This window comes from Chroicocephalus ridibundus, chromosome 1 (genome assembly GCF_963924245.1).
Source record: "Chroicocephalus ridibundus chromosome 1, bChrRid1.1, whole genome shotgun sequence".
NCBI lineage: Eukaryota > Metazoa > Chordata > Aves > Charadriiformes > Laridae > Chroicocephalus > Chroicocephalus ridibundus.
In genome coordinates, this window is record NC_086284.1 from 110,278,017 (window position 1) to 110,291,071 (window position 13,055).

The 13,055-nt window shown below is 39.4% G+C and overlaps 1 protein-coding gene across 3 annotated transcripts in view; it reads right to left on the reverse strand.

Annotated features, from left to right (window-relative positions):
* Positions 1-13,055, reverse strand: part of CXADR (CXADR Ig-like cell adhesion molecule) — a 44,207-nt gene that overhangs the window by 11,276 nt on the left and 19,876 nt on the right. For 2 of the 3 annotated variants that reach the window (XM_063347360.1, XM_063347352.1), the window contains exons 5-7: positions 11,967-12,089; positions 11,489-11,627; positions 10,947-11,133 (exon numbers count right to left, since the gene is read on the reverse strand). In XM_063347360.1, coding sequence (XP_063203430.1) covers positions 10,947-11,133; positions 11,489-11,627; positions 11,967-12,089 — 449 coding nt within the window. Of the gene's footprint in view, positions 1-7,098; positions 11,134-11,488; positions 11,628-11,966; positions 12,090-13,055 lie in introns of those variants that run through there. The other variant, XM_063347341.1, reaches the window with a different exon arrangement.

Below are 13,055 nucleotides of genomic sequence, written 5' to 3' on the forward strand. Positions count from 1 at the left end.
TGGCGTCCGAGCTGGGATCTGCCACAAAGCCTGCGGAGGAAAGACGCTTCCCCTTGCACTGGCAGTGGGTTTTGGGGGATCTTTCACCCTCAAGAAGCTGCCTCATGAGATCTGCCCTACTGTCATTTTTACTACAACTTGAAATACCCAGGTAGTGCTAGAAGTACTGGAAGAGTAACTACCGTCAGGATAGTATCAAAAACCAGCAAGCAGCAGGGGAGGAAGACAGACAAAGATGTGCTGACCAAGGCAAGTATCTTCAAATACAGGTATTTGAAAGTCTTCTGTGGTTATGAAAGAAGTGAAAATAAGTACTAGATGGGCAGCTGGTGAAGACTGAAAAGACTCATCAAGGATCGCTTTAAAAAAAATGATAGTGCAATGGGAAACTCTAGTTCCAAAAGTCCCTGAAAGTCCACAGAACTATCTCCATTCTAACAGATGTGGAAGCCGAGGAATAAGGGGAAGATGCCAACATTTGAAACAAAACCAAACAACTCGCACAGCTAAACCATGACAGAGCCAGGACATCAATCCTTCACTTCGCTAACCAGACCCTCTTGCCTTGGCATTCTTTTGTTATTGTTATTATTGTAGGTGAGTGATTTTCTGTTAGCCATTTTGAACATTAAGGATGTCCTAAGCTTCCTTGCATGTTCAGTAACTTCCCCCCCGGCCGCCACGTACAAACTGTAAAGCCGGCAGCAAGTTAACTAGTTAATATGGTTGGCACAGACATGGAATGTTGTCAGAATAAAATTCACATGTGTAATATAATGACCCAATTTTCACTGTCAGTTGGATACCCCACTCGGAGCGCTGATTAAAATCCGAGCTGCCCAGGTAACACCAGGGGCAGGGAAATTACGCTAATTCAGGCAACAAAAAAGGACTGTTGAGCATAAAGGCTCTAACACCCCTTCCAGCTCTTTCATCTAGGAATAAAGGATTTTAGTGGGGTGTCTGAGATTCCTGCCTGCCCACCTAGTTCACGCACTATTAAAAAAAAAATCATACTGATACACATATATTTAAATAATACACCTAAAATACTTCAAGTAGCAACATAACCTTGATTTTAAAAACATGTAATTCATGTTTAGAACTTCGATGCCTTTCAAGTATGCAAGTCTAGCGTGATCAGAACTGTACGTTATCTGTACAAGAATCACAATTTTCATTGTCTTGTTACTAGAAGAAAACCAACAGATACAATTACGATGTGTTTGAGGAATGTTTTTTTCTTGAATGAAGTGCAAATGAAGCAGCGTCCTTGGTGACCTTCACTTCAGTCTGAGGAAAATAGACATTTTAATAATTAACTCTAAGCTCTGATTCATACAGGTCAATTAGGCTTCAGTTACACTTTTCTTTTGGTAAGTCAAGTGCTGGAGCATGTCCAGAGGAGAGCTACCAGGCTGGTGAGGGGTCTGGAGACCAGGTTATATGAGGAGAGGCTGAGGGAGCTGGGCATGTTCCGCTTGGAGAAGAGGAGGCTGAGGGGAGACCTCATTGCCCTCTACAACTACCTGAAAGGAGGTTGGAGAGAGGTGGGTGTTGGCCTCTTCTCCCAGGTGAATAATGACAGGACCAGAGGAAATGGTCTGAAGTTGCGGCAGGGGAGGTTTAGATTAGATATTAGGAAGAATTACTTTACTGAAAGAGTGGTCAGGCACTGGAACAGCCTGCCCAGGGAGGTGGTTGAGTCACCATCCCTAGAGGTATTTAAGAAACGTCTAGATGTGGCACTTCAGGGCATGCTCTAGTGACAGAGATTGTAGGGGTTTTTTGTGTGTGTGTGTATGGTTGGACTTGATGCTCTCAAAGGTCCCTTCCAACCATGAAGATTCTGTGATTCTATTCTAAATGAAAGGGATGTAGAAGTATGTACTTCCAGCCTAGCGATAGTGTGCGTATAGGTAATATAAATATAGCGTTCCTCACCGCAACTGGTAAAACCTATCAAAAACTACATTCATACCTCAGCAGTACATTTCCTTTAGTGATCTCTGTACAGTTCACAGCTTTTTGTCAGAGTTTATACAGAAAAACATCTTAAATATGATGCAGATTACAATAACCATTTTCTTACCTAAATTATTTTCCTGGATAAGCAATAAGGAAATAACTTTCCGGCACCTAAGAAAGTTATTTTGCTTTCTGTTGGAAAACCTAACATTTAGCAGAGCCGCTGGGTCGCGTTGAGCCGCAGAAGGGGACACAGGCCACCCAAGTGCCAGCTGCGCGAGGGTGGTCAGTATTGCCAAACACAAAATATATTGCTTCGTTTCAATACAAAGCACTCATATTTAGCCATAAAATGTTTTTTTCCCAAGTGGGCTGGAGACGGCATACATTTCTTTTGAAGTTCTGTGCTTTAAACGCAGCGAGTTCCCCCATCTTAAATAGGGATACACGGTCATTAAATTAAAAAGGTTACCTAAAGAGGTCACACAAGCCACAACTCAAGTCCAAAGCGAGAGAAAGAGACGTTGCAATTCTTAAGCAATTTCGTATTGAATTAAAGAATATAAAGACGAAACCAGGGCAGGATCAAACAGCTCATCTGAAGCTGTGTCCTTTTAGTAAGCTGTAAGTTTTCTTGTGTACCAACAAGAAACAAGGAAATACATATTAAATTGTAGTAATTGCAAGCTTTCTTTTGTATTTTACAGCTCTTACAGCTTAGATGAACTGTTTCTGCTCTTGACAGTTACAGGATTGGAAGTGACATGGAAGGGCATTTTATTTATCCGGATAAGAAGTTCAGTGCTAGCAGCCACAACATAAGCTTTTTGACATGTTCCACAAACCACCAGCTGTGCCCCAGAGTTGTCACCTTCTTTGGCAGTCACAAGCAATTCAGTAGCTTCATGGATTACCACCAGTTGCCTTTATTTCTGGTCTACGGGTAACAGTTCCCCCCCACCTGAGTTATTCTAGTAGTAAATGGAAATCTACAGTAATAATTTTATCTTGATTTCCTACAAGTAAGGTACAGCACAAGTGTTTTGACTTTGGCAAATTTCTTTCAGAGGAGGGCCACAAAGGTGATCAGAGGGCTGAAGCACCTCTCCTATGAAGACAGGCTGAGAGAGTTGGGGTTGTTCAGCCTGGAGAAGAGAAGGCTCTGGGGAGATCTCATAGCAGCCTTCCAATACCTAAAGGGGCCTACAGGAAAGCTGGGGAGGGGCTGTCTGCAAGGACATGTAGCGATAGGGCGAGGGGCGATGGTTTTAAATAGAGCAGGGTAGGGTTAGGTTAGACATTAGGAAGAAGTTCTTTACAATGAGGGTGGTGAGACACTGGGACAGGTTGCCCAGAGAGGTGGTGGAGGCCCCATCCCCGGAGACATTTAAGGCCAGGCTTGATGAGGCTCTCAGCAACCTGATCTAGTTGAAGATGTCCCTGCTTACTGCAAGCGGGGGGGGGGGGGGGGGGGGGTGGAAGGGTTGGACTAGATGACCTTTAAAGGTCCCTTCCAACCCAACACATTCTATGACTCTATGAAACACCACCCGTTGGGATGACTAGTGAGTGAGTCATCTGTGAGTCGCTGCTGGTGGCAATCAGGACACCTTAAACCCTGAGAATGGATGCTCTGCTGCACACCAATTTCTATGAAATTTGACTAATCCCGACTGCTGTTTCATGAGTAAAACATTACCAAGTGATATGAAATAAGGATTCAGGTTCCTGTATGGGACAATAGTTTCACTTAGAAATCACGGAGCAGGGCAAATCGTACACTCTGAAAAGGTGTTACTTCACTGTGCAACAGTGGCTGGCCACAAGAAACAAAACCTCAAGTCTCTTTCCTGTTCACACAGAACGTAATTTGCAAAATTGACATAATTGGAAGCTATTACACTAATGGTCCTAAATTACTTTTATAGCTCCTTACCATCTGATTTAGTATTCCTCGACACCACATTCTGAATGAGCTGGTACCTAACCTCAGTGCCCACTGCACCCCTGGAGATGTCTGTGCCCAGAGCACCAAGAAGCCGTGCTGTCACCACCTGCCCTGGCTGGGGCCTTCAGGAGACTTTAGTCTACAGTTTCTGTTTCTTTATATAGTAGTGTTAGCAATAATGTAACCAAAACCAACACATACAGAAATTACTTCATAGTAGGAAGAGTACAAAACCCTGCAATTTAAGCGATGAAGATATGCTGGCTACATATATGCGTGTATATATATATATATATATATATATATATATATAAGGAATTCGAAATGCAAAAAGGTTTTGCAGACTGCCTGAAACCCCCTACATCAGATGCTGCTGGAAACCAGACCAGAGAAATACTTCAAGGAGTTAGACAGTTCATTCGTGTTTCCAAAATACGGATCCCTTCTATAAAATTCCCCACTAACCCATTAGACTCGCCGTTTTCCCCTCCTCATTTCGCAATTTGGAAAAGTACTCCAGGAAAGAGAGTCCGATACCCTTCAGACACGGCACTCTGCTTCCGTCCTGCCTCCCTGCAGCTGGCAGAACCACAGCCTCCAGCCCTGAGAAGTGGGACGACTGTCACTGCATCACACAGCCTTTGGACATGCTGCCTCCAGAGGTTTTTCCCCCACCCCCAAAGAGAAAAAAAATTAGATCACCAAAAGTAAAACGATGTGCTTTCAGATGTTAATGTCTCTTCTAATATTGCCATGTTTTGAAATTGTTACATAATCAAATTGTGTAACCAACACGCTCAGCTTCTTTATAGAAGTTCTTCTACTCCCTTCCCCTCCCTCCTGCCATCTAGCAATCCTGACATCACACAGCGTTCCAGTGGAGGAGTTGTACAACTTTCTTAATGGTTCCTGAATAACGTGCTGGAGGCGTCCTTCATCTGGGTCAATGGTATTAAAAAAAAAAAAAAAAAAAAAAAAAGGAAATTTCAATGACTCCGCTGAAGCACTAGAAATGAGGACCCAACCCAGCTAGCAGCTTCTGCCACTAAACCCCGTTGACTTTGCATATTCAAAGCAACCTGAGCAGCACTCGACAGCCGAAAGTTGAAGTCTTTCAAACCTAGAGGGTGATACTAACATTGACTTACAACAGGAAAATCAAAGGATCCTTAAAGGATCCCTATTTTCAGAAACTTGACTTTGAATGGGAGTCAAAAGCAATCCTCAGGGCCAGTTTGCTGCCAGAGTGGTTATTTTATAAAATTAAAGGTTCATATTCTTCTCCTGATAGCTGAGCCTGTAACATTCTGCAAAAAGCAAGTTAAAAAAGCAACAGAATCATCGTAACATGAGCAAACACATTATTTTTTATATTAAGGAGCAATCACCTACAGTCATCCCACAAGTGTAAAGGTAATTTCAGAATAAGCTCAGACTTGGAAAGATAGGCAGCCTTCATAGCTTGGTTTTGCTCCTTGCTCAGCTATTTTCTTCACAAGATCTTTTGGCTTTGTTTTACACACGAGAAAGCAAAGCTAAGTCGCCGGCATTAACTGTTTTCTAAAACAGCCTAACAATTAATCGCCTATCAGCATTATCAGAGAGCTTGAAAGAACCCAAGTTTCTCCAGCTGAGAACAGAAAAACAGTAAGCTCAAAGTACACGGTCAAAGATGTTCAGAGAAAAAAAACAACCATCAAGACAGACCTTTTAAGAAGCTTTATCCAAGGCACTATCTAATACATATATAAAAAGACTGCAAAGGTTTTGTAGAACTAGCACACGATGAGTGCCTCTGTTCTTTCAGGACGCTCTCCAGAAAGCACTAGCTGATTTGCTGGAATTCCCACGGACAAGCTGGAGATACTCAGCTTCTCTGATTCACAATCATCTCATCTCCAAATAAAAGACCTGGGGCAGCTGAGACACAGCAGTGCCGCCTGTGACAAAACTGCCACCTTAGGAGAGGACAGAAGTCTTGAGCTTAAGTCTTGACATTCACGTTAAAAGGGTGTAGAAAGGTTTCTTAGAGCTCTACAAAGAGACAGACCTCAACCTTAATTTTTTATTAGGTTTCCTTTTGCATTTAAGCACAAATTTTAATTTGAAATAGAAAAAAATCCTAAAGGTTTTTCCACTGGTAGTCCATTTAATTTCATATGCTTGTGCACATATGTATCAAACAGATTTTTATATATACACAGAGAAGTGACTGAAACATCTAGCATGGCACAGGTACACATTAAAATATGAAAATATGCATACATCATAACATATAAAGATATGCATACATTATGAACAAATATAAGCTAATTAAGCCTCCAATGATACAGGTGGCATTAATGCAAACAGAGCCCGTGCCAGACTTTGTTACCTAAAACTATGTGCCCAAGACGACACTGGAGAGGTTGCATTAACCTCAGGCAAAATTACAAGGACAGTAATCAGTTGGTTTGCAAGGCCAAGGGGCACGGAGTATCTCAAGTCAACTTCGTTTGAATCAAAAAAGATGCCCATTAACTGACAGTACAGAACCAGGCAACAACACGCTTTGAGGGCTGTAAACCTGGTTGTTTGAATTTTAAAAGACAAGAATTTATCCCTTTCAGGAATTTTTGGTTCTACCCAAGATGAAGGGGGATGAAATTTAATCGGAAGTCCCTTTCCAGCCTTATGTTTCAGAATAACTGTTGAGATCACTCCATTATGTTTTCAATAGCAATCACTACATTTGTGTATCAACCATTAGAAACCACAAATAAGTGCATGTTTTAAAATACCTAAAGTTCTACTTCCCTTAGAAACTAACAGGGGGGAAAAAGCAAGAAATAAAATGATTAATGCCAGCGTGGTATACACAGCCATATTTATTAACTCACTTCCAATTACATAAAGAGAAAGCTGAAGCCATACACGGGTGCTACTTTAAAATAAAGACAGACTACTGTTTTCTCCAACAGTTTTATTTCAAAAAGTACACAAGTCTGTCATGGAACTACAGCATTTTAAAATTTTGGATTTTGTTTTTACAAATTCACTCACAATACTTGTATTTTAAAATACCATTCCCCCAAAAGTGTGAATATAAAACCTCATACTGAAATTCATATCAATATTCAAGTCCATGCCTTGTGCATGAGAAGTGTAACGTAACTTCGTAACATTTTGGATTCCAGGAAATATTATTGCTCCAGTTTCAATTGAGCTGTGCCTCAACGCTAGAGGACCAATAACGAAAGGGTCCCATAAAGCACCTATCAAGTGTATAAAACAAGGTGTAAGTGACACAAGAAGTATTGACTGGAACAAGATCTAAAGTGATCCAGAATATACGCTGTTAAGAACAAACCCAGAAGCTTATCATGGAAACCAGCAATATACAATATTCAGCATTACACAAAAACTTGCAATTAAGAAGTCGTACTTGTACTACTAAGCAGGACGCATACATCTAATACGAATGCGACTATCAGAGTTGATAAAGATGTATGCATTGTACATTTCTTTCAAAAGTCATATTTTACCCCTCCAACAAGGCATTTCTGTGCACTACACAGTTTTGGAAGAAGTATTCATTTTTAGGTAAGGAAGTTTCACACAAATATCTTTAAATATCCATTTCAGAAAGTTTATGAAAATGCTTGTAATGTATGGACAAGTGTTACGTAACCTCTACAGCATTACAAGTCTAACACTTTATTCACACCATGCTAAAATTGAGGGGTTTCTTCTATATATAGTAGTCCTCAACAGGCAAGTTTACAGTCATGATATTAACTAGAGGTTTCTTGAGCTCACTTAAAGTATTTACATAATGGTACCCCCCCCCCCTTTTTTTTTTTAATAAAATGAGACATTAAAAATGCCACCTTCTAACTGGTATATCAGCTGCCATTACTTCCTAAAAGAGTTCTCTTAGCAGAGCTATCTGTAAGATCGGACACCTCACGTGTTTAACCAGTTCATCTCCTACACAGCTAGAAATCATTGCTAAACTATAGTAGCTGCTTTCGAGAATCATAATCCAGTGTAAGTGAACAATCTATTGATGAAAGAAATAAATTATAACCGTGTTATGTTTTCATAGTATAGTCGCATCCATTCAGAAAGGCATGATGATAGCAACTTGAGGCAAAGCTTACCCCAAGTCAGAGGTTCTTTATTTCAGATAAGGACTATGTCAAATTCTGTTTCTTTTATTTTCCGTGCAATTACATAAATAGACAGACACTGTCAAGGCTGCTAAGCCTAACAGCTAGGCTCTGAGGGCACATCACGCTGTCCTTCTGTTCTGTCCATTTATTATTTTGTACAAGCTGACAAAGCATTAAGCGTGTGTAAACTCTGCTCTGTAGGCTTTAGTGAGATAGGTTTCTGTTCTCGAGTGTCCTAGGGCTTACCTGACTCTAAGTACAGGGTCTCAGGCCAAACCAAAAGAAACCAAAACCAAAAGCAAACAAACAAAAAACAAAAACCACATCTAATCTCACGTATGTCCACAGATGGCTAAGAACCAAATTCAGCAGGTTTGTTGCCTGGTTGCTTAGGTTTATAGCTATCTCTCAGTCTGTGATTCTGTTTAGTTTTGTACTCAACTTGTATTTATAATAACTATACCCTTTTAATTAAGGAAGGCCTTAGTTTCAAGGTAGACAATCAGTGCATGATTAAAGTCTCGGAAGTCTCTTCTATCACAATAATTGGATGCAAGACAATGTCTCCTCATCTACTGTTCTTCATAAGCATACGTTTGGCACAGTTACTAAACCTATTATTTACCACACAAATAAGAGTCAATCACCCATCTCATTGGTACAACTGAACAGTTTTCAGGAATATAAACACTTAGATTATGATTAGCAATTGAAGGAGTAACTGACATTTTGAAATACAGAACAATACAAAGAGAGAGACACTGAAGTCACATCCAAAAATAGGCATGAAGAGGTATAAATAGTACATAAGAGTCAAGAAATCAGATCACAGTGTCATGTTTTAAGAACTGTACCATCATCTAAGCACCTGTTCGAACAGTTAAGTTTAGGCACCAGAAATTTCATAAAAACTTAAGTTACAATCAGGCAAAGTTTATTGACAAGGCACACATGAAAGATAAAAAAATCTGATCTCTAACAGTATCAGTTTACAATCTAAAAAAGTCCCAAATGTGTAAAATCGTAAGTCTAGAATATTTAATAGTCATTCAAGTTTCTAAATTCAGTATGAAGGGTACGTTCTTTACATTAATAGTGCCAGTCAGAAATTGTGCACCTACCTACAGATAAGACAAACATTTAGTAAGCCAAAGAATTTATCACAGATCTAAAAGCAGCTACAAAAAAGCAGACACTAAACCTAGAACTCTAGGGAAACGTTTTCTCTCACACTGTTGCTACGTACAAATAATCCTCTAACATCTTTCAACAGGCTATTCAGATATTTCCTTCATCAACATCAGTGCCACCTACTATATGCCTTTAGAGTTTTCCAAAATACCTTGCAGTTTAACATCTATAGGTAAAAAAAGCCAAAGGGACTCCCTCCCACACCGCAGGATGAAGAAGAAAGCAGAAAATAGGAAGGAAGAAAAAAAAAAATCCACAAAGATTCAAACTGCACTAAGCTTTAAATCCAGCTTCCACAGGTATATAGTATCAGTCATCCGAAGCTATCGGAAGTCCTGAAGTATGCGCAAAAGTAAGATAAGGAATTGTTCTGTTCCTCCTGTAATGCCTTAGATTTGCAAAACTGGGAAGAAGGGGTTTTAATCTTGAAACACGGGATTTGTATCGACAATTCCGGATAACTACTTCCTCTCAGATTCTGGCTGCATAGAACTCTTGCTCTTAAAAGTCTAAATGTCCGTTTATAATATTTAGTGCTGTTGAAGAGGCAAGGAAAAATGAGCTTTAAACTCCTCGCAAATTCATGCAGAAAGATAATAGCATCTTAAGTAAAGGCTAACTACTGCTTACATGTATATGGAGGAAAAGATGTTTCCACAGTGATGTTAGAGCAAGAGGACAGATATCAAATATCAGTTACTTAACAGTGTTCATTAAAAACCCATGGAGCTTCCAGGTAATCGGTTTGGAAAAAAGAGCACTGCCTTGGAATCTAAACAGGCTTTGGAAAATGCAAGGTACAATTAACTTAAAACCTGTATAAAGATACATATTCATTCTTACTGTGACAGTAACAGTTGATCTATAGATTTTAAAGCTTAGGTACCACTACCAACAACCCTACGGGACCTCTTGCATCAGATAATAATCTGACATGACTAGAACTAGTTATTACAGAAAAACTAACGTTTCAAAGCGCTTGCAAGGTCTCCTGTCACATTTCCACTCACTGAAATTTTAAATTCAGAATAGACGCATTAAATTAATTGAACCAATCAAATAACTGGCAGCCCCTGAAATAAGAGCTCAAGATGTGCTCCAAACAAACACTACCAAGTTAAAGAACTGCAGAAATAGTTTGAACAGAATTCAAAGTCATCCTCAGTACTTCAGCCCCCTGCAACTACATCAGACAGTGGCAGAGTTCAAATATTTCTGTTATCCCAACATTGAGGATAAAGTTTCAGGAACTCTGAGAAACATCATGGTCTACAAATGAAATGCTTTTGTTACTTCTCACTTGTGTCTCGCTGTTACATATTCAGAACTGCACATTAGCTGACAGTGTCTCTTCAGCAACCTACCAGAGGTCCAAATACCTTCAGTGTCCGATATTTAGGAACTTCAATGCTTTTAGCAAATAGTTCAACTGTCATATACTAGTAAGTTTAAAATTAAAAATGAGAATTGGTGGCTTTTCACTAACTCATTCAGTTTCTTCAAGGAAAATTGCATGCCATTGTTTAAATGAGGGGTGGAACACAGTAGTTTTCTCTAATACTTACAATGAACACGTAAAAACCAGCATTTAAATTAATAATATTTTATACTATGGACCCGTCTTTGCTTTGTGCTGGAATCATCACAGGAACAGCTCCCATTCTACTTAAATTAGGTGCAGCTACCTTTGAAGGTGCAAAGGTTGGGTTTTGACCAGGAGGACGTTCAAAGTCTTCACTTGGGACTTGGCTATACGGAGTTTTGGTATATCCTTCCATATTTGAGGGAGACATTGAACCCAGAGAAGAACGATTGCTGCCTATGTAGCTGCGGGCTGTTGAACTGCGACTTTTTGGAGGTGGAACATCTTCTCTGAAATAAATAAACAAACGGTCGCAGAACAAAAGTTCAGTCACCATTACTATGTGGGAGCTTACAAAAACAAATTTTCTGTTTGTTTCTTTTTATTCTGACACAGTAGCCAAGAGGCTCACACGTTAAGTTAAAACAAATTAAAGCACTCATGGCCCTGAAAATCTTTACTGAAATTACACATGACTACCCACACCATATTCAAAACAAAGTTCTGTGACAAGCTGTTGGTATGCTAATAAACTTTCCAGATTAAGACAGAAATTTTGACTGTTAAGTATCTTACTTGCAGAAATACATATTTAAAAGTTAATCTTCAAATAATACTGCTCTGACACTAGAGCTATGCCGTTACCTGATGTCATGATGTACTTCTTTCTCATACTTCTTCTCTCTGTGTTTCTTACAGCAACAGAAGACAAGAAAAGCCAGTACAGAAAGACCGAGCAGAGTTCCTATAATAGCTCCAGCAATTATACCAGCTGTATTTATAGCTAGAATAGATAAATAACAATACTGTTTGTCAAGTGTCAAATTTATATGACCAACTTATTTTCTCTTAACGTTAAAACCAGTATGTTTACACATGATCCAGGTTAATAATATATCACTGAATCATAGAGGGTATGCTTCAATCGCATGCATTTAAAACAATAATAAGAGTTGCAGCTTTCTGCATAAAAAGCAACATTTTGGAAAGTAAAGACTTGAAGCAGCACCCATCAGTTACAAAACAGGATTTGCCTTCTTAACCTTTTAGGAGTTTAGAGAAACAGGATTATTCAGTTTTAATACACAAAACACTATGTGACCGTTACACAGCAAACACTTACGAGGGGTGACATTCAGCTCAACAGAACATTCATCTGTGCCAACTCTGTTTGAGGCAACGCAATGGTATGTACCAGAGTAGTCTTGAGAGGCATTTTTCAAGAGAAGTTCCCCTGTATTTTTATCTACAAACAACAAAAGGTAGATGTTTATCGTTTTCCAAAGTTTATTTCCACATTCAATACTACATAATTATTAATCTGGAACATAGATGAAATACTAACTAAAAAATGCCATATTAGAAATATTTAAATAAAAACAAAAGTCTGTCTTGCTGCAAAATACTATTATTTGTAAAAGCCTTTTACCTTGAAAGAAATTTACTCCACAGCATTTGACTTAATATTAAGCCTACAAACTAATTGCTCTGTCAATGGATGGGAACAGATGCTTAAAACAGCCAATTCTCTCATTCTAACATAGAATTCTAAAAATCAAAATATTACCAGCATCCCCAAAATACCACCTCCTCTTCTTTCCGTCTAAACTGATTCTGAAAAACCAACTCAGATGCCTGCAGAACCCATGAGGTGGATCTAACCTGAACACAGCCCTCCAACGGGTGACCAATGAAGTCTAGCTATACTGACAGCCCAGGAAACAATCAGTAAAAACACAGTTACTTCCCCAAGGTTTTCAAAGCCATTGACAGCTACCTTTGTGAGATGCTGCAATGTGAACTTCAATCGGCTGCAAAAGACTACATCACAGGAACAAGGCACCGCACTAATACTTAGCTCTCCCTGCTGAACAAGTTAGGTAGTGTCTCAGTTCTTGCAAACATGCTCAGTGTCCCCAAACTTAACACTCACAAGCCCAAAACAAACATTCTTTTATCGAGTTACATGCCACTTCTGCGTACTTCCTCACTCATTATGGCCCAGCACTGATACTGTCAATTGATTTTTTTTGTTATCATAAGACAATTTGGCTTGTGGAGAAAGAAGGGTCATAACAACAGAAGCTTAAGGCCTTGAGTGGTACAGGGAAGGACATTAGTGATAAATGTTCACTGTCAAAACAAAAAACAAGAGATGTCAGACAGTACTACCAGGAGGCAAGTTCAAAATGAAGAACAGTATGAGGTTCTT